Source organism: Pseudomassariella vexata (genome assembly GCF_002105095.1).
Source record: "Pseudomassariella vexata strain CBS 129021 chromosome Unknown BCR38scaffold_10, whole genome shotgun sequence".
Classification (NCBI taxonomy): Eukaryota; Fungi; Ascomycota; class Sordariomycetes; order Amphisphaeriales; family Pseudomassariaceae; genus Pseudomassariella; species Pseudomassariella vexata.
This window is the reverse complement of record NW_024467965.1, coordinates 1,218,205-1,244,088: the sequence shown is the minus strand read 5'-3', so window position 1 is coordinate 1,244,088 and position 25,884 is coordinate 1,218,205. Positions and strand designations below refer to the sequence as shown.

The 25,884-nt window shown below is 50.4% G+C and overlaps 6 protein-coding genes and 1 non-coding gene across 7 annotated transcripts; 3 read left to right on the top strand and 4 right to left on the bottom strand.

Annotated features, from left to right (window-relative positions):
• The first annotated feature begins 926 nt into the window (after positions 1–926).
• BCR38DRAFT_36460 (uncharacterized protein) lies at positions 927–2,054 on the top strand. The gene is made up of 2 exons (XM_040857220.1): positions 927–1,034; positions 1,102–2,054. Exon 2 carries the CDS (start codon positions 1,291–1,293, stop codon positions 1,882–1,884), a length of 594 nt encoding a protein of 197 aa, XP_040713609.1. The 5' UTR covers positions 927–1,034; positions 1,102–1,290; the 3' UTR covers positions 1,885–2,054.
• A 1,340-nt stretch (positions 2,055–3,394) lies between these two features.
• On the top strand, positions 3,395–6,457 carry BCR38DRAFT_411397 (uncharacterized protein; the record flags this gene model as incomplete). The annotated part of the gene is made up of 1 exon (XM_040858575.1): positions 3,395–6,457. One exon carries the CDS (start codon positions 3,395–3,397, stop codon positions 6,455–6,457), a length of 3,063 nt encoding a protein of 1,020 aa, XP_040713608.1.
• A 653-nt stretch (positions 6,458–7,110) lies between these two features.
• Positions 7,111–7,206, bottom strand: BCR38DRAFT_t234. Its single transcript has one exon. It is a non-coding gene; the product is annotated as a tRNA-Leu (tRNA).
• A 2,103-nt stretch (positions 7,207–9,309) lies between these two features.
• BCR38DRAFT_347775 (nucleotide-sugar transporter) lies at positions 9,310–10,927 on the top strand (the record flags this gene model as incomplete). The annotated part of the gene is made up of 4 exons (XM_040856372.1): positions 9,310–9,390; positions 9,474–9,812; positions 9,882–10,604; positions 10,658–10,927. The coding sequence occupies 4 exons, from the start codon at positions 9,310–9,312 to the stop codon at positions 10,925–10,927; spliced, it is 1,413 nt and encodes a 470-aa protein (XP_040713607.1).
• Positions 10,928–14,733: 3,806 nt separating this feature from the next.
• On the bottom strand, positions 14,734–18,056 carry BCR38DRAFT_316781 (uncharacterized protein; the record flags this gene model as incomplete). The annotated part of the gene is made up of 2 exons (XM_040854710.1): positions 14,734–16,194; positions 16,335–18,056. Coding segments are annotated over 2 exons (3,183 nt in total), but the record flags the coding sequence as incomplete, so codon positions are not given.
• A 2,772-nt stretch (positions 18,057–20,828) lies between these two features.
• BCR38DRAFT_411394 (uncharacterized protein) lies at positions 20,829–21,491 on the bottom strand (the record flags this gene model as incomplete). Its single annotated transcript, XM_040858574.1, has 2 exons — positions 20,829–21,182; positions 21,288–21,491. The coding sequence occupies 2 exons, from the start codon at positions 21,489–21,491 to the stop codon at positions 20,829–20,831; spliced, it is 558 nt and encodes a 185-aa protein (XP_040713605.1).
• Positions 21,492–22,525: 1,034 nt separating this feature from the next.
• Positions 22,526–24,761, bottom strand: BCR38DRAFT_487280 (Six-hairpin glycosidase-like protein; the record flags this gene model as incomplete). The annotated part of the gene is made up of 4 exons (XM_040864140.1): positions 22,526–23,411; positions 23,495–23,702; positions 23,758–23,815; positions 23,880–24,761. 4 exons carry the CDS (start codon positions 24,759–24,761, stop codon positions 22,526–22,528), a joined length of 2,034 nt encoding a protein of 677 aa, XP_040713604.1.
• Between the last annotated feature and the right edge of the window lie 1,123 nt (positions 24,762–25,884).

Sequence of the window (25,884 nt, the reverse complement as noted above, 5' to 3'; positions counted from 1 at the left end):
ATTCGAGGCGACTGCCACTAATGTCTGTATCGGTTTGATAGCTAGTCATGGGCTATACAGTCCTGCTGGAACTGCCGCACTGGGCACTTAACGGGACGAACAATGCATTGCGAGTAATATGGTCACCCAGTACGGAGCAAATTAAGCAGCCCGCTCAGATTGAACTCGTGGTCATACCGCACAGATCGAATGGACCCCGGGTGGGCCCAGTATAGGTGGAGTTGTCGGCTCAAACCGTTCTAGCGACTGCCATATGAATAGAATTCTATAATTTCATCAGTATTTCCCTTGCAAGGATAGTAGTTGACGAGTATGCAAGTATATATAGACCTCTTATCGTGTCCGATTCGGTGTTGGTGGGGATGCTCACCGTAGCTTACCTCGGTCCATCGTCCGGTCCCAAGCATACCCCGCCGTGGCATGGTGGTTGGGATTCGGGGAGGCGCAGGGCAATGTCGTCTATGATTCACTCTCCAATTGTCAAAAGTAGCAATCGGGTACAGTTCGATAATATTCCCCAGCCATGATTCAGCCATGATTCGAGACACATTGGCAGATGATTGCAGGTGAAGTTTGGTTTCAAATGTTGAGTGATCTATGTTTGCAACAAATACTATGTTTCCTGCCACGCCGGCATCAAACGTTTGCACCGGGACCCATGTTGGATGCTCAGTGGTAAATACTCCGGTGACGTTCCGTTTCGCTTTGATTACCTGCAGAAGCCCAGCTGCTTCTTCTATTGGAACGAAGTAAGCTGACACTGATGAGACAGGGAGGGTCCTGTCAAAAACATTATGGCTGACACCGTCGGTCCGGGGACGCACTCTCCGAATGTGCTCGCAATAAATAGAGCAAGCAGGCAGGCTGGGGAATTTTAGCAGATTGCGGACTCGCTTGTATCAGTTGTATCAAGAGAGCATTCGTGGTATATTATAGAAGAGATGCTGTAGAGAACTCGTTTGTCTGCTGTTTCCCGATAGGCTGTGGGTTTCATGAGTCAAGTCCGGGGATGTCCCTTCCTCCGGAACAAATCTGTGAGTGAGTTGCTCGTGACGATGAATTAGGCCCCGACGTTATCAGTCGCAGCTAAGAATAGAGTAGACTCTTCAAAGTGAAAATAGAGTATCGAAGCTTCCCCAAGCTCTGCCCAAGCTTCCAGTTCAAGTACAGTACCTTTGTTGCTCGGCCTATGCTGGTGCCGGTGGTGCAGCTCCGTTACCATACCATTGGCCGGCGGTCTATTAGAGTTTACTCAGCAGAAGCTCCGGCTGGTCGGGTGCTTGGTTTGAGATGGCAGCGGTGGAATGGGCAAGGGCCTACCGACGAACCATCAACGACATCTTAAGCGACCCAAATCATACACGGCAGACTGCAGCAAAAGGTGCTTTTTGTAACGAGTGTTCGGCAAGTAGAGTGCGTGTGCGTGATTTATTGATTTGCTTCAGGGGATTACCAGCTATGTTTTCAGGTTCAGGTGAGGATAGGCGGATCTCCGGTCTTCAACGGGCAATCCAGTGTTTCGTCAAGCGGAAAGCCTCTCCTTCATATTTGACCCCAGGACTTGAGACATCTGCATGCGACGGCGGATCGACGTGTTTGCCATCCTTCACCAATCGCATCCGTACCACACTTGTGTCAAATTTGCAGCCTGTCGACGCCGTAGAACAGCTACCACGCCCTTTTTCGCCGGGTACAACATTGGGGATGTGGGGCTTCATATGTTCTTTCGACTTTCGCATCTGCAATCTTTTTCCCTTCCCTTCAGATCGTTCACCGCTGAGACCGTCAACGCTGCCCATCTGTGTCGTCAGTTACACGACGGCGAGAACCAGGACTAAACCTTGTTGGTCCGCTCGATCCAACTTCCCAAGCCGGACAGTCTAATATGGCGTCGCTAGCTTGCTTGCTCTCTCGCCCAGGATGACGCTCGTGACCACAGATCTCAGCCCGTCCAGTTCGCAGCGCCCTGGTTCGTTACGGGAAAGTGCCTCTGCCATTTCGGGTTAAAAGCCAGGGGCAACCATTGCTTGCATCATAGCATGGCGACAGCGCTCACGCGTCGGGAAGGTCTGGGGATGCTGGCATGAAATGAACAGGGTTCGCAAAGTAGGGATTCAAGGGTTGTCAATTTCCATGCCACACTGCGAGTCCCATGATCTCCACTGTTAATTGGCATCGTCACATTTGCACGTCGAGCTTCCGAGTCGATTTGTTGGGGGCTCTGTCACCCATTCGCCAATTCGTCATGGCGTTGCAAAACGGCGTCTGTTTGTTCAACTCGGACACGCGACTTTGACATCTGTTTTCCGCCACGTTCCCCGTTCTTCGGTACGAGAAAAGAGTCCGAGGAAGCCACACATTGATGGTCGAATGGCCGTCTCGACGCCCCATCGTCCTCGTCATCAAAGGTACATTGTACCTCGTACTCCTGCACGACCTTCTGATCGTCAGCGTGTGGCTTGCATCAGGGCGCCAGGGGTCCCGGCATCCTTGTCGATATCTGCAAATCCTCCCCCCGTCAAGCATTGGGTGGGCCACGGGTCACCACCCAATATCCTAGAGCTGCAGGTAGGCCACCTGGGCAATTTGGGAAAGAATTTACAGTTAGCGGTGGGTGTGCAGGTGTTGTCGGGTCCAGACAGGTTTGGTCTAATTAATGGTTTGGGAAGGGCCTGTTCGCTATGAACCGTGGCCGCCATCGTCTCTTTTGCTTAATCTTAATATCTCACAAACTCTCATCAGAGCGTTGCATCATTCCTTCGTTCTTGTCCCCCTCCTTCCTCCTCTCTCACCCCCGCGCTACTCTTCACCCCAACGGCTCTGGATTCAAGTGGGATTCAAGTGGGTATCCAGGAAAAGGGAAGAGGAAGGTCGCTCGTTGAACGATATCGCTTCGTGCCCACGTGCACCAATTCTTCGGATTTTCCGGGCTACAAGGATCATAAACCAATATCGCCGGTGAAGCATGTTGTGGTGACGCCCAGCTTTCATCTCTCTGCGGTTCTGAGGGTACCGGTGCGTGGTCGTGTATACGACGATGCAGGCAGAGATTCTTACAGTATCGATATAGTTCCTCCCCCCCCCCTCCCCCCAAACCGAGACTCGTCGGCGTGCCGTGAAACCGGTCCAGATCACCGCTTTTAATATCGAATTCGAGGGTCTCGCTGTTGCGTTGCGACATTCCTCAAAGCGTTTCATAGGTCAAGGCTCTTCGCGGCGACTTTACTTTTACATATGTTCTGCAGCCACCCGGATCGGTCTCTGCTGTGCAAGGGCCCTTCGAATATTCGAAAGGAGGCTCTTGGACGAATACTAAGCGACGTGGAGGCGACTTCCAACGTCGTTGATGTCGAATTGCACCGAGTGATCCATCTTAGGTGCTCGCTTCGCAAAGATGGGTCATAAATCCAAATTCACGTTTCCCGTACCAGGACGGAGGTCCAAACAGTCATCAGCTCCGGCAAACATCTCGGCCCCGCTCACGAAAGCCCAGAGGATATTGGGTACCGGTGAGATCAATATAGACGCGCCTATGCTGCCTAGAGGAGACCCGCGGCCGTGGGATGCGAGTTCAATGTCAGGCATCAGCATCTCAGTTTCGGATAGCAGCGTCACCAACACAAACGATCATCACATGGGGTTTCTAGGCGAGGAAGACGATGAGCTGAGGGCCATAAGACATGGCCCTGGTCAGATGACCTGGGATCAGGAATCCGACATCATTCCTGTCCACTTGCGCAGCGGGTTGGGTGAAGCCGCGAGGACTCTGAGAATGCAGAGGTCAGCCATGACGCTGGGGCGTGAATACATGACGGACGGCTCAAGTCTTCGGCGTCGGCAGTCGAGTTCGTCCACCATTTTGACCTACTACGAGAAGAACAAAGTCCCTCTATCTATATCACAACAAACGTCAAGCTCGGCAATGGCAAAGGGTTTGCCAACCAAGGCGAGCAACGTCCTCGATGTGGATGGAAAGCTAGGAGATGCGACGGGCAGCAAGAAGAAGAAGCCCTCCAGGTTGGATCTCTCGTTGCTGAGGTCCCGTAGCCGCAAGAGGGGACTTGCTCCAGTTGGGCCCGTACTGGGAAACGACTACGTGATGGCCTCACCAACCTCCATGTCGCCGGTGTCTGCACAAGATACCTCGGCTCCTCCGCTGCCACAGCGAGGACTCAGCCATAAAACCTCGATGCGGAGCTGGAGGCAAGCTGCCGGCGGCGTCATCAGCCCTCTCACCAACAACCCATCCCGCATGCGGGGCACAAACGATGTGTCGGGTTTGCAGCAACTACACGATCATTACGAACAGGTCTCAATGCGTCAGGTCCCATGGATTCCGAGGCCCCCTCAATTCGAGCCCCTTACGTTGGGATCGGCCCTAGAGCCCTCACCAGCCCTCGCCTCGCCAGTGACCCTCGCCGCGCCTCTAGCTTCTCACCCAGTGATACTCCAATCAGGCGAATGCTGGCATGCACATGCCCGGAAAGACTCCACCGGGAGCCGGAACACCATGGGAAGCGGAGGCAGTCGAATGGCACTGCCGTCCCACCTCACACCAAGCCAGGACTATGCATCGAGCCTGTCCAGTCGGCACACCCGCACATCAAAGACATCAAAAACATCACGCACGTTAGATTCTGACTTGCAACAGAACAGTGTTTTGTCTTTATCGGACTCCGAGTCGGATGAAGACGACTTCAGCGAAACGGGCCCCAAATCATCAGTATCTTCTCACGGTAATCTCTCTCACGACGACGTCTTCGCACCTTCGATCGTGGAAACGCGGAAATCACCACTATCTGGACCTCCAGTAGTCCCTACTGCTGAATCCGATAAGGCCAAACACACCGACTTCACGCCACTGAACGACTATCTCACCATACCGGGCTCCAGTAGCAGCAGCAGTGGCCGAGGGCCAAGTACGCGAATGCCGTCAAACGGTACGCTTCGCTCCAACTCATCGTCTACCAGTACAACCACCGCTATTCCTCACGTGTCTTCCGTCGTGGCACCAGGCCGCTCATCTCATTTCTCCGTCATGTCTAACAGCACTATCGACTCCATATCACCACCACCAAAGGGTTATGGCGTACATGAGGCCAAGGCCATTTCCATTGTTCCACTGACGTCAACTGCAGAAGCTGCCATGGCAGGCGTCTTGCCCCAAACACCCAAAAGCACTGAGCGGGCCAGGATGGCACCGATACCTGAGCGGCACCGAAAATCGGATCAACCCACTCCACCTTTATCGCCGGCAAACATGGAAGCCTACCTGAGGTCAGCCGCTTCTATGCCCGAGGAAGGAGACAAGGTGGAAGACGGGCACAACGCCAGATATATGGCGGTGACGAAACAGGAGGAGATGCTGCTGGCGGCGCTGCGTGCTAAGAAAGCTAAGATGCGTGAAAGCACGCACACAGACGTTGAAGCTGCCCGAAGCAGTCGTGGTACCAGTAATGCATCGGGCAGAAGCAGCAACGCGAGTCATAGTCGCGATGGCAGTGGAGTCGTCCCTGAAATTGTCGATAAGCCCAAGGTTATGGATTCCTCTAGTGCACATCTGGGACCACGTCCACCCATGTTTCCATCAAGGAGTTCTTCGCTTCTGCCAGGCTTGAAGGATTTGACCAAAATAAATGGTGGGACACAAGGACGCAAGACTCACAAGACTAGCCCTCGCGCTCCTGGAGTTAGTGCGCCCATCGATCGCAGTGAATTGACGAGAAAGCGCTTCGAATTAGCACTTCAAAGGGTCAGAGAACAGGGCACTTTCAAAGAGCGACAGGAAGAGCGACAACGTCTACACCAAATCGAGCTGCAGAAGGAGCAGCAGCATCACCGCTATCCTTACCACTCGCAGCAGCATCACCGCTATCCTTACCACTCGCAGCAGAAGCAGCCACAGCACCCGTACCAAAACCATCTGGAAGAATCGATACCGCTGTACTTGGACCGATCAAAGAACAAAGGTCACGCAGCTATCAGCCCAAGCGCCACCAGCGATTTCATCAACTTTTCAGGCGACAGTGATGATGATGAGCCCTCTCAGCCTCTATCGAGACGTAGCAACCTGGACATGCCCGACTACGCTTACAGTAAGAGGTCAAGCGCGTCCTCGAGACAGGAGTCGAACATCTTTAACTCCCGAAGCCCCTTCGAAATCCAACTCCAAAGGTTACCGCAAGATGCAAATTATGATATTGACGCGGACGACCATGAGCACGATTTCGATGGGTTTTCCGACGTTATGGAGCACGATAGCCTCGGAAGCTTACGGGGCCCCGGCACGGCGAGGCCCGACAGTCCTGTCTCCCTAGCACCTGGAAATCGAAATCGGCTTTACGTCCCGGGCCAAGGTCACATTCGGGGGAAGAAGAGCGCCGTCAGATTGAGCGCCGTTGGTCGCGCTCCTTCTCCGGGGCCCTTGGAAAACCCTTGGTGGGGCGACGACGATTGAATTCTCACTATTTGGGGACGGCCAGCATGATGGACGACATGACGAATGAACGCCCATGAATAGACAACCACTTTTCCTTTGTCTTCGCCGGCGTTATACGGATAACCCTGGTTGCACAACAAATGTATGCATAAACCCGCGGTGCGGGCCACTACTACGATTGGCCTACGTTGCTTTGACGCATATACAGCATTGTTCTATTGATTCATGAGAGAAATGGGGTATGATGTATTTGCTTACTGTTGAGAGGATACACACGGAGCAAACCACACTCGTAATGAACGTGGGAAATATTATGTACTATAGAATGGGCTGGAAATGGGGGATAGATAATATCAGGGAGCATAGTGGTCGGCGCTTTGCCTAAGAGAGATACGATATGGTCGGCATTGTTGTGCTGTTCCTGCTATCATTATTAGGAAGGTGCTTTACCAGTTGATTGAGGAGAGGAATTGCTGCCAATGACATTAATCGTTATTTCAATGTGGCTTCGATTTGCTTGCTTTTTTGAGAATGTACAGACTTCCTTCTTCTTCGCCACCTTACATTTATTTCCCGCACAAGACAATCTGCATTCAAGATACAATGCAAAAAGGGGACTTCGAAGCTATGGTCAAAAAACCAAAAGCAAATTTGATCAAAAACAATTAACCTGCCCACAGCAAGGATCGAACTTGCGCGGATTGCTCCAACAGTGAATCGTCGCAAAGAACTTAAAACTGTCGCCATAACCACTCGGCCATATGGGCCAGTAACTGGAAAAACATTTGGCTAAAGACGTTTATATATCAAATACGGAAGGATTTTTAGGCCAAGCGGAATATCTTCAGCAAGGTCATTTAGGTTGGAACAAAGTTGCACAATGGGATTGCTAGTTGCTAGTAACAACATGTTTTGTTGTCTCGCCTCATGCTAAGTGCACGATGGCTACCTTATTTCATAGTCCAATAACCAAAAAGAGCGTCATGTTGCATACATACATTCCTCACGCTAAAGAAAACGAAGACTCAGGCGGACCATGTTCACGTTGGAGCTGTCAATTGGCAGCAACTTTAGGCTAGCTTCACCAAGTAAGCCAGAGAGCGGCAGGGGTTACGAGTGGCCGGTCTGATGTCAGGACTCACCGCACGAAAGTCTTCCAAGCTCCGGCAGAAGGAATTTACTGTAGACAATTGACTGGAAGATATCTTCAGCTTCGTAGTTACACTACTGAATACCGCACACCTACAAGAGGTTGGCGCAAACACGGAGCTGCTCCTCTGGCATCTTCACCCCGCCTCGAGACACCAACAGTGCTTGACCCCTCTTCGCGGCTCAGCGTCCTATCTAGATACAGAGCGGTGATGGTGAGTTGGCGTGCGCCGGGGGCATTTGAGGCGACCAGTCAAGATGCGACGGCGCCCGGTGCAAGAACATGTGGTGCAGCCACGGGAAGCTAAAAGGCATTGGACATGTGTTGACGTTGACGATCGTGCGTAGTGCCCGATGGCCAATGCCATGTAGGTTGGAGGCGGACGGATGGGCAAGGTGCCAAAGAAAAGAGGGACATGAATAGCGTGGGAAGAGTACTGCCACCTGTTAAAGGAAGAACGCAAAGTGCTTGAAAAGATATTTCCTGCAATTTTAACAAACTCTCGAAGGTTTAGGCGTGGCGGCATATATCTGATCTAAACCCTCCTTCTTTAGCGTCTACAAGCATCAATACAGACCGTTGTTCGAGAAGACCCGATTCGAAACACCTCTTGTTGGAAGTGACGGCGGGCCGCAACTGGGGTTATTACTAAGGAAAAAGGGTTCAGGCGCTTGAGCACTGGAGATCGTCCTCCGGCAGCTCCTCGCCCTATATCGTTCCTTTGACGATCTGGCACCTGATTGAACAAACCGTTCATCGAATCGTGGGGGACCCTGCCTCTTTTTTCTCCGCGGCAAGAAAAAGGGGCGTGCAACAAGAGTGGTTTGTGTTGAGAAACCCAGGTACATCGAGTACCTGTACCTACTGCTTAAGTGGTATTCTCTGCCAGCAACGACGTACCTCGGACGAATTAGACCTACAAGTCACGGCCAAGCTGCTTCAAAGCTTGGAAAAAGAAAGAAAACTTATCTGACAGGGCACATCTTATCATCACAGCTTCGTCTCCATCATCCGTTTTTGGCATCTTTTCCACCCCTGCCAGTTTGCATGACCTGGGAACTTTCCAAGGAAATTTTTGGAGACGGCCATCGAAAGCGTCATTCGTCTCAGCACCTTGCATCAGCCATCATCAGCCCTGTTCGTGTCGATCATGGCTGCAGCTGTTTATTAGAATCAGAACCGTCAATGCTTTCCGGGCACTGGCACCTTGAAGTCTTTTCCTCTAGCTAAAACCCTCCTCTTAACCTTCAATTCGCGCACCTCCCCTCAAGCTTATCCATCGCCACCCGATTAATTAATTGTTGTGCCCAACTCGCAACCCGATTGCCGAGCGAACGATCGCTCGCACGTACAGCTTCCACTAACCGACGCTTCCAATTCGCTGTGCTACGTTTGCGGCACCTGCTCCGAGTAGGACGATCAGGGGTACGCCGCCCAGGCCACGCCTGTCACCGGACCCGGCATTTTGACGCGTTTTCACTCTCTCGCTTGCCCGCCCTCCTTCCCAAATTTTCCCATCGCCGCCGCCGGAAATCGAATGATTTGACGAACGAACGGAAAGCGCGTTTTGGCTTCAATTGGCACGAAAGGAGCATACGTAACCCCCGGATTACCTGCTTGCAGTGAACGAGTTGAGCTTGGAAGGACAGTCACTGTGAACTGGAAAGATCGTCACTACGTCATCGAGATTGGCCATCAGCGGCCACTTTCTACCCTCACGATGGCTCTCCTCGATACCCCGCAGAGCGTGGGAGGGCCGACTATGTTCGGCATGCCTATGAAGCAGGTGTCCCTTATCACGGTGAGTTTCATTGAGTGTCCTACGACGCTACCGAATCCCCAGGACAATCCTGGAGCAGTTGCTGACTGCCGCTACGTTTCTAGTTGACCTTTCAGAACTCTGCCCTAATCCTCATAATGCATTATTCGCGAATGATGCCCCCGAACGGCGACCACCGGTATTTCACATCAACCGCCGTTTTCCTCACCGAGGTGATCAAGCTTGCTATCTCTTTGACGTTCGCCATATACGAGGTTTCCAGGAGTTTAGCTCCCTCCACCCCAGCGACGGTGCTCTTTGAGCAGATATATAACTCGGTGTTCTCTGGAGATGGGTGGAAATTGGCTATTCCCGCGACACTATACACATTACAAAATACGCTACAGTACGTGGCAGTGGGCAACTTGGACCCGGTGCATTTCCAAATATTGTATCAGCTAAAGGTGAGTCGCCAGCTCCCAATGGGGTGATTTTGCATACTTGGAACCTACGGGCTTGCTGACGAGCCCTAGATTCTCACAACGGCTCTCTTCACCGTGACCATGCTCGGCCGAACACTATCTGGGAAACGATGGATCTCGCTGGTTGTTCTAACAATTGGCGTATCGATTGTTTCGATTCCGTCCTCAAATTCCAAGGACAACTCATTCATGATCCACGACATGACGGATCATTTCTTCCCTCGCTCTGTGCACGAGCTGGGGCAGGTGGCCAATGGCGTGGGTGATGTGGCTAGGGAATTGACGAAACGAACACTCGACGGTCTCGCCAATGTTGGGGAAGGTCTAGCAAAGCGATCTGCCACATACGAAGGAATCGAGGAGGATCAGAACCTGGCGCCAGTAATGAACTATGGCATCGGCTTGACTGCGGTCCTCGTGGCCGCGGCCATCTCCGGCTTGACTGGTGTCTATTTTGAGAAGGTTCTGAAGGACCCCACGTCGCCCGTCTCGGTTTGGACTCGCAACATCCAGCTGTCCTTTTATTCGTTGTTTCCTGCCCTATTCATTGGGATTTTCTACAAGGATGGGGACGACATTGCCAAGCACGGGTTTTTTGACGGCTACAACTGGGTTGTGTGGGCCTTGATCTTGCTCCAAGCGTTTGGCGGTGTCCTAGCTTCGCTATGCATCAACTACGCCGACAACATTGCTAAGAACTTCGCAACGAGCATAAGCATCGTCATCAGCTTCCTGTTCAGTGTTTGGTTCTTCAATGTCACGGTGTCCTTGACGGTTGATATCCCCTAACAATATTAGACTATCGCAAAGCTAACATCTGCATCCAGTTCCTCATTGGCACCGCCTTAGTCCTTGTATCGACCTTCTTATACAGTGGTCCGGATCGAAAGCGGGGCCGACCTCCGCCGATCAACATCGTCAGTTACGAGAAGACTACGATCGACCCCCTAAACACGCCGAGGTACACAGACGACAAGCTCGGTGTCCCAGATCCTCTGGAAGCGGTCAAGGCGATGGGGTTGTCGACATCGAGACCAGCCTCGCCGCTACGCCACCACGTCCGGGTACCCTCAGCACGAGGAAAGAGGGATGAATGAGGTTTTGGCAACCCCGCGAGACGATCCTAGGAGAAGGACATGAATCATGAAGTTGGAGGGCAGGTACATTAGGGAAGGTGCTCTCAGAAAAAGAGCTAAACTTCGGTCCTTGGGAGTTTGGCCACGGCAATCAGTGTATAAGGCGCGATAAGGCCACTCTGAACCTACGCTTGCATGTACAAGCAATTGAGTGATCGTCAAAAGTTTGGGATTGTATCTTCTTTTTCGGGAAAACTAGCCGGCCGGAGATTGCATGATATACACGCATGACTGGATGGAAAGGAAAAGCTTCGTTGGGGCATATCAGGCAGCTGAAGCGAGGGATGATGGCAGCTATTTTCCGGACTGAGTTGGATAACATACAATGCATTTTCCACGCCCTTGGTACAGAGGCCGCTTAGCTGAGTGAGATGATAAGCGATGTACTATCAGACAAGGTGGAATACAGCAGGCGGCTCAGGTGGCCGGCCAGGGGATAATATGAACAGGTACTGCGGTAGAAAATCGGGCAATCCCATATTGTTCTGCTCTCGGCACGGATAAAGGCGGATATCTCATAGTTGCTAGTTGTCGCTCTAACTCTCGCGTGGCCGTCGATCCGCGTTCCATCGGCTAGGTTACCTGTGAACAGACATGCCGGGTTGGTTAGTTGAACTGGCTGAAGTGGTAACAGGGGGTTAATGTGGATGCTAGCGTGAGAACATCAGCCCGGGGTGTTTCGCGGATATCGTGTCGCGGAGCATGATACTTATGATTTGTTTGGGTAATCGAAACCTAGTCCTGTTGCTATTTCTTGGGTCGTAAGGTTGGGATTCCTACATGTGATTTAGAGTCGAAGATGGGCTTTCATAAGTTGATGACATTGGGTAGGTGCCCTCGACATGCAACAATTTCTTCCCAGGTGTATGTGATAGAATCCCAGCGGGCTTTGTTGGCTCGGCTGGTCAGTTGTCTCTGTCATCGTGCGGCACGCCAACCGCATTGAAACTCCTTACTCAGCAGCTTAATTCGCTAGTTTCTATTTTGTCATTTCGATGAGAATAAACAGTGTACCGTGCTCTGGTAATGCACGATCAACAAGCAAGTGCTACGTAGCCGATCGGTTCCAGACCATGTCGTCTAGGCTACTACACTGCCGGAAACACCGGCGACGCGGGACTTCAGTGTGTGCAATTAGGTATTGCGGCGTACCTCCACATGATATTGTAATCAAAGGTCGGAAGTTCCGCAGGCCTACTGACCTTTCTTCTCTTGGGCGTGCGAGAGTAACACAGAGGCTCTGTAAATGCACATGATGCTGCCGCTGACTGACAAACAAACCCAGCTCCAGCTGGCCTTGTCCAAGTTAGTTAGGTGATAACGACGGACCTTGGTTACGAGATTGTATTGGCCGAGCTTGTTCGTCTTAAGATCACGGATATAGGGCAAACAACTCTTACAGCTACTCGGATACGCTATAGCACCTCTGCTATGGAACCCCCGCCCCCAACCCTCGACTGTGATAGCGCCTTGTTTTCCCGTGTTCGATCTGACTGCATTCTGGTCGACTCATATCTGGCATGCCAAGAGATCATGCTTCCTTATTTCTGACCTGTCTGCTTCTGACGATCGATTGTATAACACGAATTTAATATATACCGTACCGATTACTTGCAATTCAGTTATCGGTTTCTTCTGCCCGGTGAACTTATCTCGTGCAACCGACTATCGCTCACAACCTCAAACTGAGAAACTCCCATTCCATCGCGAATACAGATTCGGCCCTTCCAAGTCTTGCAAGAAAACACATACTTACTCTATTGCAATCTTCCATAAATGTTCCGTCAGACCATGCTTACTCCCAAACATGATGCAACACGATGCCAGAGGTCGGAGAATTTTGGTTTAATTAAAGCATAGCACGCAGCTACCCGTTGTTTCCGCGGGGTCCCATTGGACTCTGCGTCTTTCTGGCATCGGGTGGTCGCATATAGCACACATATCGAGGTCATTACCGGTCTGGCGCTTTTATGATAACACTTATTACCAATGTGAAAAAGTCTGGACATGGCTTTTCTCGGCAGTGATTTGATTTGCTTCCTCGGATGAGGAAGAGTCGGGTCAGCGGTGGAGGAGGAGGAGGAAGGGCTTGGTCTACGTCGATGGACGTGATGAAATGGGAATAACGGATGGACCAAGGCGCTGCTTGGGTGGAGCGAGAGGTCTATAAGAAGGCAGGTTTCTCATACCTTACCATGTACACAACCTGTCTTTCAAGAACCTCCTCCCAGGCCATTCAATAATATAGCCACTCTATTACTTCACTCCGTCAAAAATGTCATCAACGTGCAAAATGCCCAACAAAACTGCTCAACCCTCAACTTCAACGATGCGAGTTCTCCCGTGCTTTCGGTCACTCTCAACATTGACACAATTAACCTTTTGCCATGACAGTGCCAACGAGATGAGCCAGTTGACTTTGGACGTGGCAAGCACCAAGGGCAATCGAGGCTCACCGGCACCTCGATGTCGGAACCATCATGCCGAGCGATCTCCTGCTACAAAAGCCGTAGTAGTGAACCATCAGATGAAAGTTGCCGATGATATCCTCGGTGTAGGCTCTCAGTTCGGAGGGTAAGGCATTCCATGTTTCTCAAGGCCATTTTCGAAACACAATGAAGGAGTGACAATCTGACTGCCTTCAGTGCTCACTAGAGAACCGAACCGGAACATGTGAGTGGCTGGCAGGCTTACTCACCCAAAGAGGGCACCATGGACTGCTGGGAGTGTGAAGCTTTTGCGGTTATATGTTTAGCTATATAAATGATATGTAGACACCTGTCTTATCTTCCTCCCCTTCTTTTAGCAGTTGAGCTATGGTGATTTTGCAATTCATGCCTCCATGTATTCGAGAAGATCTAGTACTATAATCCAGCACCGCGCTACCCATCTATTGCGATGAAGTCTTATATGAGATTGATGAAAAGCAAGTTAGATCATGAGGACCGGCACAGATTTCCACATCTGCACGTCAAAGCCACTTTAGGATTGACAAATGCGCCTTATTACGGCAATTAATCCACAAAGTCAACCACACCTCGCAGCATGTTGACCACGTCCGAGTCTCCAAACTCCGCAAGCCAAGCTGGTTCAATCAGTTGCGTCTTCGGTGGATTTTGGATATCCGTAGAAGAATCTTGGGTGAACTGAATTGGGTCTGACTCCAGGAAAGGGGCTCCATGGTAGTTGGCCATCTTAATTGGAGAAGTAGGTACATCTTCAACTTCGTTTGACACGAAGAGGTTCTCGGACGGCAAGAGTTTGCTTGGCGTTGATGGACTGGCCAGTTCCATGCTGGGTGGTGGCAGAGGTGATAATGATGTTTTGGGATGATCTGGAGAGTCGAGATCAAAACGCTGGGACGCTCTCTCCAATTCACTCCGAGTGGTGAAACTCAGATTGGACTCATGACCAGTATCTCTACTTTCCTTGTAGGTCTCAACAATACCTGGGTATAACGTCTTATAATTCACAACGGTGCGGTCGTTGTCCTCGTCTTCACCATTTAGGGGATTCATGAGACTGTTGAGCTCGGGTAAGTCGTCTTCGTCGGCGAAGATGTCGCTTCCGTATTCAGACGCATTTCCATCTTCGTCTGCCGCACGACTGTCCCTCCCTCGGTGATTCATATCATTATCTCGAGACAGACTCTTGTCTGTCAGGCAGAAAGGCGTTGACCCTTTACCTTGAACTTTGCTGTCGAGCTCGACCAGATTCTCCTTTGCTTTCACAGCGCATGCCCTCTGTGGCGCCAAATTACCTTCAGAGATGTCACTCTCTTCATCTGTTGAAACAGAAAGATCAATACACTCGACACCATCCTGGTCATAGCATGTACTTTGGTCCTTCAGCTTTGGCCTCTTCGCCCCTTTGAACACATCTCGGGTCGGCGGCGTGTTCGTGGGATGGTCACCATGACTGTTCCTTCTACTGGCGGAAGCGTGAATTCGACTATTTTCTCCAGTGGGAATACGACTAGAAGCGCTCGTTGGTGCAACTTTATGACCCTCGGCATCTGGTTTTCTCTTCTTTGGCCGGCTTGGTCTGTCAAGCCCCTCGTGGCAGCACCGGTGACTGCACTGCTTCCCGCTCTTGGTAAGTCCACCGTCGCGGCAATGATGGTTGCACGTCCACTTCCCATTCGCCATCTGCGAGGGTATAACCTGAGAATATGGGACCTGAACGGATGTCACCCGAGGGGATGCGATCCCAAGGGGCGGAACCTGTGGAGTCGCAGTCTGTGAAGCTGTTTTCCGTGGATAATCAAATTCATCATCCTCCAGAATGTCTTTTATGTTTGGGAAATCCTCATAGTCATTAACAACGTCAAGCATGTCTTCATCAGCCAAGCCATCGTCGTCTAGATCCTCATCCAAAACTGGCAGCTGTCGGCTTTGAGGGTTATGCCGCTGTTGAGAGTTTTGAGTTTCAACCAACACAGAAGCTGGAAGATTGGGTTTGAGGGTTTGGGTGACCTGAGTGCCAACAACCTCTTCGCAACTGTAATAGCAGGTTAAAGACTCGTCCGGTCTGTTGAGGATCACTGGAAATGTCAGATCCAAGCCATTTGCAACACTCTTGATATTGTTTCGCCAGAAATTGGCAAGGTTTCCGTCAGTTGTGCCTACTAACAGCGTTACAGCGGGGCTTTTGCTTCGCCACAAAGGTGTCGTCCGGTTTGAGTATCCCAGGCGTACCTTCAAGGCAACGCTGACAGTATTGTTCCGTTTGTCAGCACCTAGAGGACCGATGATCTCGGCATTCATTGTCAATCTTGGGAAACCATTCAGGTGCTTGGTAAGGAGGTTTCTTCCATAGGGGGGATTCCGGCTCATGACTCGCTCGATGCCTTCAGATCCCATATCAATGAAACCATATACGCTGCGGACACCACTTGCCACAAGTTTCCGCAAACCAGCAGGGCCGATTCCAGGAATTTGGAGCAGTTGCGATGGTTGCCCATCCCATGAGCCAGCAGCGATCGCTCTTGCCAGCTCTAGACCAACCCTGGTCCCGATTGCATCGCCATCGAAGACTTTGCAGTCGATGAAGCATCGTACAAGGCGGTTCATGCGGTCAAAAATGAGGTTGTTCTCTATAGCGATGTCCCTCTTTAATACAGAATTTTCCTTGTCATTGGGCAGCGCCAATGCTCCAAGGTGTACTTGCGCCATGATCGATACCTTATGCCAGGTATCAGTCAGAGGACCGTGAATAGGATAGAGGACCTCGTCGTTCAGCGCCCGGCAAAGACCTTTTTCGAAAGGTTTGAACCTGATATCTTTGAACTCTGCTGCCTTCGATAGAGTAGTTATCTGCTTAGAAGATTAGCATGCATTATCAAATCAGCGGCGACGTCCTGACGTACTAGCTGCTCCATGCTAGGGCTGCGAGGAATCGACAGAAGCTGCTTCATGGTATCAAATTGAACCATATATCTTGACATAGCGTTGCCATATTCCGTGCATTTGAAACGGTCTCCCTTCGTGATAAGACCGTAGTCTTGCAGGAGTTGGATGTCTCGCTCACACCACTGCTGTATTCTTTCGTCGGGAGTAACCGCAGCTTGACCCCCATGCTCCTCATAATGACCCGGGGCCTTTCTCATTCGCACGCTTAGAAATGTGCCAGAGATCCATTTTTTCGCAGCCTTCAGGTCCTTGATTGTCCCAAGCCCAATCTCGGAATTCAGGTGCTCAACTAAGTTCAAATGCAGAGTGCTTTCTAGAACCTCTTCCCCAGATATCATCTTGTCGTACCTTTCAATGTTCTCATGCCTCGTCATGATGATAGCGACCGCACTTCTGTCGAACTGCGGTCGGCCAGCGCGACCGAGCATTTGCATGACTTCCAGGTCCGAATATTCCTGTAATCCATCGTCGGTGTAGGCCACGGTGCCTTTGAGAACGACAGTGTGGCAAGGGAGATTGACTCCGACCGCCAGTGTCGAGGTACAGCAAATGACGTGAAGTTGACCGTTTAGGAAATTGGTCTCGACTGCTGCCCTGTCCTGGGGGTCAAGACCAGCATGGTGAAAAGCTACGCCGAAGCGGACGAGTTCTAACAAGTCCTTACTGATGACGGGGATACGTCCGGTCGGTGCTGGCCAGGCTTTCTCCTCAGCTTTGGATTCAGCCCACCACTCTGCCAATTTCCGTGCTGTCTGCTCGCAACTCTTCCGTGTAAAACAGAACACCATGGTCGGCTTCCCTTCCGCATGCTTTCGCAGTAGCTTTTGCAACCTGGCGTCCAGTGACGAGTCAAACATAAACTCGTTTCCTCCACTTTTGTAGCCATAAACAAATTTCCTCAATTTGACTGGTCGCAGGTCTTCGCCGAAGCTTTCCCAATGCGCTGATTCTTGAGTGTTCGAATGGCTGCGTCCTAGCCATGCTGCAATGTCTCTGATGTTGGGCACAGTCGCACTCAAAGCAACGAAACGAACATCAGCGCCACTTGTCTTCATTCGAGAAACGACAGCCTCGAGAGTAGCGCCTCTGGCATCCTTGAGGATATGGACTTCGTCAATTAAAATAAGTCGTACCATTTTCAGAAGTTTGTGATGATCCGACCACTTTCTTGTGACTGAATCCCATTTCTCGGGAGTGGTTACAATGATGGAAGCACTACCCACGCGCTTGGTTTCGGCATGGGATGTGTCGCCCGTGAGCTCAACACATTGGAGATTCATGTGGCTGAACTTCTTCTCCCAGTCCCTGGCACGCTCCGAACAGAGCGATTTAGTCGGAGCTTGATAGACGATCTTGTAATCCATGCCACTGTGTGTTGTGATAAGTCTGCAGATGGCCAGCTCGAGTATGGCAGTTTTCCCACTGCCTGTTGGCGCAGAAACGACGACGTTGTCATCAGATCCATAAACGTGTGGAAAGCATTTCGATTGAACGACATTGAAGAGTTCGTATGGAAAGATGGTCCGGCACTTGTCTGGAAGGGCCTTTCGAGGGTTGACGAGATCGGTGTCGTTCACTCTGGGAGTGACCTCCTCAGGTGCATGGTCCAGATCCAATCTTATGGAAGCACGAGCTCTTTCTCTTTGAAGACTGAGACGTGCCGATGGACTCGAGCCTCCGAGATTTGACGGGGAAGAGCTCTGAAAAGAGTCTTGGAATGACTGGCGATTCGTGTAGAAAGGTGGCGTCGCCAGCTCGAAACCTGGTAGCAGCCTTGATACTTTTTGGGAGCCATCGTGATCAAATATCGGTTGAGTTGACGGGCTAGACTGAAACTGGGTGAAAGGATTGCTTGGAAAGGGTGGCTGATAGTCATCGCTGGGCGGAGCAAAGGGCCGGAAGTGATGGCTTGCATCTCCAAGAACCTGTCGCCGAGAGACCGAGGAATTGCTGGGAGGGATCGATGGAAGTGGACTTCCAGTAGAGATGTTGAGGTCGCATGTTGGCGGTTGGTTCAGAACAAAACGATCGAAATCGTCCAGCGACAGGTTTTGGTCTTGGACTTCTGTCAGTGGGTTTGAATTGAAAGGCAGATCGTAGCTTCGATCGGGAAAGAGATTGTTCGCGTGATCGGCCATGTTCTGCAAGCCATAAATATGACTATGACGGGGATTGCGAGACATCTTCGCTTGTATGATTTGAGTCTATTTCAAGCAAAGCTCTTAGTACCATGAGACGTACAGATACCAAAAGAACAGAGCCTTGTTCGTGAAAGACAACGCCATGCGCGCCAAGATCGTTCGTTAAATAAACCTTTGCAGCAGAATATTGAGTTGGAGTGACAGTCGCGATAGAATCGGGGACGTACAGAAATAGGTATCTTATTGAAATTTTGGGGAATTTGATATTAGCTGAGCGGTTCCACATGAAGCTCGTTAGTCCTCAACAACACTTGGCTGCCTAGAGAAAAAAATGTGGATGATGGATGAGGAAGGCGCTGGGGGTTTTTTGCACCTCTTCCCGTTTCCGCAATACGTTGCGATTGGTTCCTTCCTATTGTGGCCATAACTATGACTGAATGATGATATGTTGCTGGCGACGCTGGAAATGGCTTCTACAATCATCGTTGATGATATCCCAGTTTTATGGGCACTATGCCTTTTCACCAAAAGTGCTCCTCTGTGTTGTGAGCATGCCATCCGGTAGGTTTTGAATTGCCGGGATACAGGGAGCCTTGATCTTATCATCATAGCTCTTGAAAAGAATGCCTCCTTTTCAAGTTATTTCCTAGTTAGCCTGTTTGACTAAATATTGCAGGTTTAATACCAATATAAGCAGGTACACAGGGAACGAGGATATACAATGTTCACGACAGGAAAAGCTGTTGAATAAAAGTATCTTGGCGATAGTAGCCTCAGTCAATGGTAAGGAGGACCCTAATAATCGTGGAGGAAGTTTTAACCATGCAGACTCGGTTATAGATGGTTGGGCATAAGGGCTGCACAGCCTTTGTTTGCTTCATGGGTAGAACTTCCAATCTTTTCGATTATTGCAATTGTTTATTAACTTGGCATATAAATATCTCCCTTGAAGCAAAATATCCGTTCTTCGCCCGCAGACAGTTGGTTTGAGGAGTTGGGGTGAGATTGCATGTCAGGAAACAGCACCCTGCACCATTTCATAGAAAAGCAGTAGCAAGGCGTCGTGAATCACCATCTACTACTAATGAATGTCATTGCAACATGTTTTATCGGCAAATTCTTACAACACGAATGAACTATCCCATCAGCTAACCATAATGAAGCCCGTACGAGTTTCCCAGCTACACATGCTACAACAGGACTCAAGACCTATTGATTCGATCTACATTACATAGTTTTTACCCAGAGATAGTCGTTCTGTTCTCTGCACACTCATACCGGTTGTAGTTCACAGGTTTCATGATGTATCTCGACATCAACCTCTGATCTAAGAGCTCCGAACGCTTGACTCATTGTCCCTGACGTCTATCCGAAATTACTTACCAAGGACGTTGTTGCTCTCAGCAATATTTCGTTCAGCCTCATCGATTGTCTTTTTCGTTCCTCTGGACTCTGGTGAGGCCTTGCCCCCGCAAGGTCGACTTTGGAATAGCCTCAGCCTTTGCCTTTCACAAGTCGACTCAAAGTCAGCATATAAGACGACCAGCTCATTCTTGCGCAAATCAACAGATGCCAGATACTTCTGCCACAAATATGAACATTGCAACGGTAGGGGACGCAGCAAACCCTCCATATTCAGGATCACGACATTCAGTGGATCTATTCGATTGTATCTGAACGGGTGAGATCCCTTTCTAACCTTCCAGATGGTGCATGTATGAGTACAGATGTCGCTATTCTAAGGGCATCGTTGTAGGTGATGCGCGGGTTGTCCCAAAAATGGCAAGACAAAGCAGAGATGACGCCCGTTTGGACCGTATACCCAAAACTCGCTGAGTGACGTGACAAAATACATTTTACAGTTTGGCTCTTTTGCACATGGGCAGCTCTTACTACATTGTGATCTCTCAGTTGAGTGACGCAATCGCCAGCCAAAAGTGGTGCGAACCTCAGTCTGATATATGCATTATGTGCAGAGACGTCTGCTTAATCAATGCTAATTTATGTGCAATTGCGCTTGAACTGGTGAATATTTACATGATACTGTGACACTAAAACCCCCATTCCACTATGCTTTCATTATCATCTCATACTGTGACGAACCATTTCTTGGTTTTCCATGCCATATAAAGCATTAGAAAAACAGGCTCTTCATAAATGCAAGTAATCTTCCCCAAAGAGACCAGCAAAATTTGCAATCCTTCCCATGTTCTCATAGTTCCACCGGATAAATGATCCTCCAAAGTTGCCAAAACACAAGTCCACGGCCAAGTTAATTACTTGCAACTGTGCGTGTGTTCAAGGAAACGTCTAGGTGTACTCCCAGCATCCGACCGAAGCGTCATTGCTATGCATGACCAGACCAACCGCTTCGACACAGTTTGTGAGGCTAAAATTGGGGGTCTTCGCGTAGAGCTGGTAACTTGCACCTGTGCCCGTCATGAAGCTGGAGATGTCAGGACAGAGCATCAGGCCGCCGATGTTGGAGCCATCATTTGTCAAGAAGTCGATAACCTCAATGGTAGGCTCACATTCGGAGATGACCGTCTTCTCGAACCAGCCTCTGAAAAATGATCCCGGCGGCATGTCATTCGAGTGCGCCTGAGTGTACTTGACTTGTCCGGTTGGACTGACGTAGATGAACTGACCGCCAGGGACCTCGACCTGATGAGGAGTTAGCACTCAATTCTGTACATTGGTCATGGCAATGTTGGTGCACGAGGGAGGAATTGAGACATTAAATTTGACGAGAAAGGATGAGTTACGTACCGCCATGCCTCCCATGCCAAAAGTGACCAGACTGCCTTCAACAGGAGGGCAGTATGTGCCGACCTCGGGGGGACAGTAGGTCGCGGGACCAGACATACCCGAGTAGAAACCTAAAGCTGCAGCATCGAGGTTCGCACCATGGATCTCGGTGCCTGGAGAGTAGACTGAGATGGAGAAGCTTTCCGCGGAGGCGAGTGCAGCCATGACAAGGATGGGGAGATACTTCATCTTGCTAATGCGTATGTATTGGAAGGATCCTAGTCTGGTCGTGAATGACAGTCGTGCAACGTCGAAGTTGTTCTAGAGACGGAATTAGAGCTCTGGCTGAGTGTTTACTTGCGATGAAGTGCGGACCAGTGAAGGCTAGAGGCAGTGGTTGAATGAGGACGTATGGATCACAGTCTCAGCCTGTCTTCGACGTGGGAATAGTTTTCTTGTTTAATTGAGCAGAACATTGGACCACTGACGGGACTTAAAATAATCCAGAGAATTCGGTCGTGGGTTGTGCTTGCCGTTTCGGTTTAGGTATTCAGTGTGCATCACAGGGTTCAGGTCGTAGCTGCCAACATCAACCCCATGAGTCTCATCAATTCCATCATATAATTCACATAAGTCGAGTTAATTTTGATCAGCCACTGCTATATACAAATGTTTTATTTCTTTGCCCCATTTTGGACGAAGATCAATCAATGAATTAGATTTTCACCAGCCTGCGGCACAAGAAATTCCGAGCGAGAATTCACTTAGAAAGAAGTAGACTCGTGCCTTGTTGTTCGCTGCTTGGAGCTGCCTCTGCGGCTATTGAGCTGTTCAACCGATCCCAAATTGCAACTAAGAAGTAGACTGAATACAGATCACCAACACCACCAAAACCAATAAAAGGCTAGCCAGGAACAAGCATCCATCTCTACCTCACCTCTATACGTGCCGCATTGCCATGTGAAGCTTGAGCCCACCTCATACCTGGCCCGGGAACTACTTTATTACACAGTCAGATCATTCCACAACCGAAAGGATGATGACTGAGCTCTAGATAGCTCTAAGCTCGGCACGAGTTCATTGAGCTTTGCCCCCGCTTTCCATCCTGTACCAAAACAAAAAGGGGCACTTGGTTGACCAGCCCCACTTGTTGACCACACCCGCATGGTCGAAGTACTTGACCACTTCTTCTTTTTCTGGGCGTTTGTCTTTTAACGTAATAGCTCGTTGATAGTCGTTTGATCACAAATCCCCAGCGCCTATCGAGACTCAACGGTAATCGTATACTCTCCTCCATCAAGCCAAATCCTCATGCCACCCTTCTCAGCCGTGAAATTCTCCACCTTTCCATCGACCGTAATCTGTGCCGCCTTCCCTCCCTCTAAATCGGGAACCACCACCTCTCCGCTCGTCCCCACCGGTGTCGTTATACTTACATTATACCCTCGATCCTTCACATCCCAGCCCGCTGCAAACCTCCCCAACGGCGTCATAAACCCTCCCTCCACATGCGTCAAGTCTCCAAACTGCGGCTTCAAACTCCACGTCTCCCCGGCTCTTCCCGTGACTGACAAGCCTAGAACGTACTCCGTCAAACTCGACGTAGGCCCGCTGCTCCAGCCATGCGCGTGGCTGATGTAGCTATTATCGTATCGGTAACCCCGGTTAGACCTATACCCAAATGTCCCGTTTTGAAGGTATCCCTCAATGACGGTCGATTGGGTTCCATTCGGGTTGTTCAAGTACCAGCCCCAGCACCGCCTGATCAGCTCCAGTGCGCGGGCCGTCTCGCCAATGGCGAGGTGGGCTTGAACCTCGAAGGAGGAGATGAAGGGGGAGATGTTCTCGGGGAGTTCAGGGGTGACGGCTCCGATTGGGGTCCAATTTTCGAGGAGCCTTTCGGAGATGTTTTGGGCGCGGTCAGAGGGGGTCACGTTGAAGAGGACGGCCATGGAGTTGGCGTCTTGCGGATGTAGCGCGGTCGACGTCGCGTTGTCCTTGAATGCGCCGTAAGAAAAGTCCCAGCAGTAATTGTTGATTGCTTCTTTGAGTCCGGATGCCCGGCTCAGGTACGTATCGCTGAGGCCCGTGGTATCTCCGGCCCATGTGGCCAGATCTGCTCCGGTCTGCAATGTTCGATAAAGTCTGTATCTTAGGGTTAGCTATAGAAATCCAACGAGAATCTGGCATGCGCTTAAATCCTCGGAGCAATGGAGGTCACGCCTTACATCATGTTCGCTTGGCTATTGTTGAAGCCTTGTTGCCACCGGGCCCAGTCCCTGGTGCCGGTGACATTCAGCAGACCGGAGCTGTCAACTTTGCCGTACATGTATTCCATGGCATCGAGGTACTTGTCCCAATTCTTCATCAAGAAACCCGTGTCATTGCTGTAGAGGACGTAGTTGTAAGTTCCAATCATGCTCCACATATGATAGGCTATTCGAAATCAGTACCATGCGCAGAGCTTCTCGAAGTGACGATCTTTACTTACTGTCACTACCTTGTTGAAGCAAGGGCGGGCCAGCTTCCGGAAAGGATCCATCCGGGTTCTATTTATCGAGTGAGGCGAACGGTCAAAAGCAGCTTCTGCCGGGGAAGCAAAGGCGTACTGACCTGGTAATCATACATGACCTGTAGAGCATTCTTGACCGAGTCCAGATCTCCGATACTGACAAACGTAGATGGAACGGCAATGCCCATGTCACCCGGCCATACGGCCCTATCCCTTTTGGCTCCATCGACAATGATTGTATCTCCTGGACCAAGGTAACCCGTATTGTTCCAGCCACTAGCAGGAAAAGGGGTAGCCCTCCCGAAGTCGGTTGGCACGGCGTTAGTCTGCAACGTATACGCCCCGCTGTACCATATCTTGTTGAGTGTCTCGTCATTCGAGTGAAAGTACCCCTGGTACGCCTTGAGATTGGCCCAAGTCGGCTGAAACCCGATCTCGAGCTCAACATGGGAGACCCCCACACTGACAATATCGTCCGTAACAAGAAACAGCGTAAGATACCTGAAGCCTCCTCTCAGCTTGGCATCCGGCATCGTGCACGAAATCAGATGCCCGTTTGTAGCCGTGAGGTTAGTGTAAAGCGCGCCATCGCGTCCTTCACCGCCATTCGAATCATCCGACCAGGTGCCGATCCAATTCTTGGACTCTGTGAAGGCCATGCCAAGCTGTCCGGTACCATTTGCTGCCCATGAGAGAGAAATGATGCCGCCGACCTCGTAGCCAAAATCGAGGAAGACCTGTGAGCCATTGTTCATCAGGGACACGGAGCCAGGATACTCTCGCGGTATTAAGCTATCATCGGATAAGAAATACTTGGGTGCGACTGATCGCGAACTGGGGGCGTAGATGTTGGACTCCCAGATACCTTTGAAAGCTGGCTCATCCGGACCAGTACAAGTCGTGTTTCTCCAACATGACTGGGCGTTGGAGACGTGTAGTAGAGGGTATAGTGCCAAGAGGCTAAATACCCAATTTGAGAACATCACAACTGCTACCTCTCGTTTGTGGCCTATACTTGATCGGACGGTGGGTCTACGTTTTGTTCTTATACATGTGCCAAGATTCGTCCACGTCGGTATCTCGGTCTAGGACGTAACGCAGCGCGGTTAACCACCGTTACGTTTAGCCGCAGCGACTTGTTTTCCACTTCAATTCTTAGTCCTCTCGGTCTTCAACTCCCTGGTAGTGTGGAGACTCCATCGTAGATCAAGCCTGGAATTGCGAGGGGATGCGGGGGAAAACGCGGGGATTGCGGATAAAGAGGAAAGATGCAATGAAAGATTGGGGGCCCTCCGGCTCGAAACCGACCTTCGACAGCTTGATGATCGAAAATGGGAAAATGGGTCTCGCAGCTGGATTTCGCAGTTTCTGGAAACCCCAAACAATTACAAATTACAAGATAGATCGTTCAGATCGTGTCATAGCCGTCTGAACAAAAGTTGATGAAAGAACCAACTTGGGCAGGAAGCGGCCAAGTAAAGATACTGGATCAGAAAGCTGATAGCGTCCATACGAGGAGTTGAGGACTTCTAGTTTGCAATGCATCTCAGCCTGGCATTTCTGAACGGGGGGTGGATTATGCTAAATTGACGGCCGCTTGTTCGAAGATGGAAATAGAAGCAGGCCCCGAATTAGGATAGAACAAAAAGCAGGATATTTCTGACCGGCTGTGGAGTGGCTCCATATCAAAGGATCCCCCTGGGCCGTTCGAAAGATGTGGTACCGCTTCTGCGACACCGTCAATTCTGAATCTCCCGCGCCGTACTTAGACCCCGAGGACGGCAGAAGATGCTCGTAGTCGCAACTGAAGAAGACGCCACCCTGCCCATCCGGGATCGCTTCTCTGCCGAGCCACGGATATCCCGTGATATTTGACACCTGCATCCCCAGGCCAACTGTATGTTAAACAGATGGAATGAGGTTGCAGGTGTGAGAACGAGACACACTGTCATATATCTTCAAATGTCACTTTCATCGAACATAACTAAATTTCCACCATTGATATAACAGTTCGTCAGTTTTTGTCTCGTAACGGGAATGCACAAGTCGCAGAATCGCGAGTCGCGACTCGCCTGGAAGGGTTTCCGTAGATGGCTTCAGTTGCAA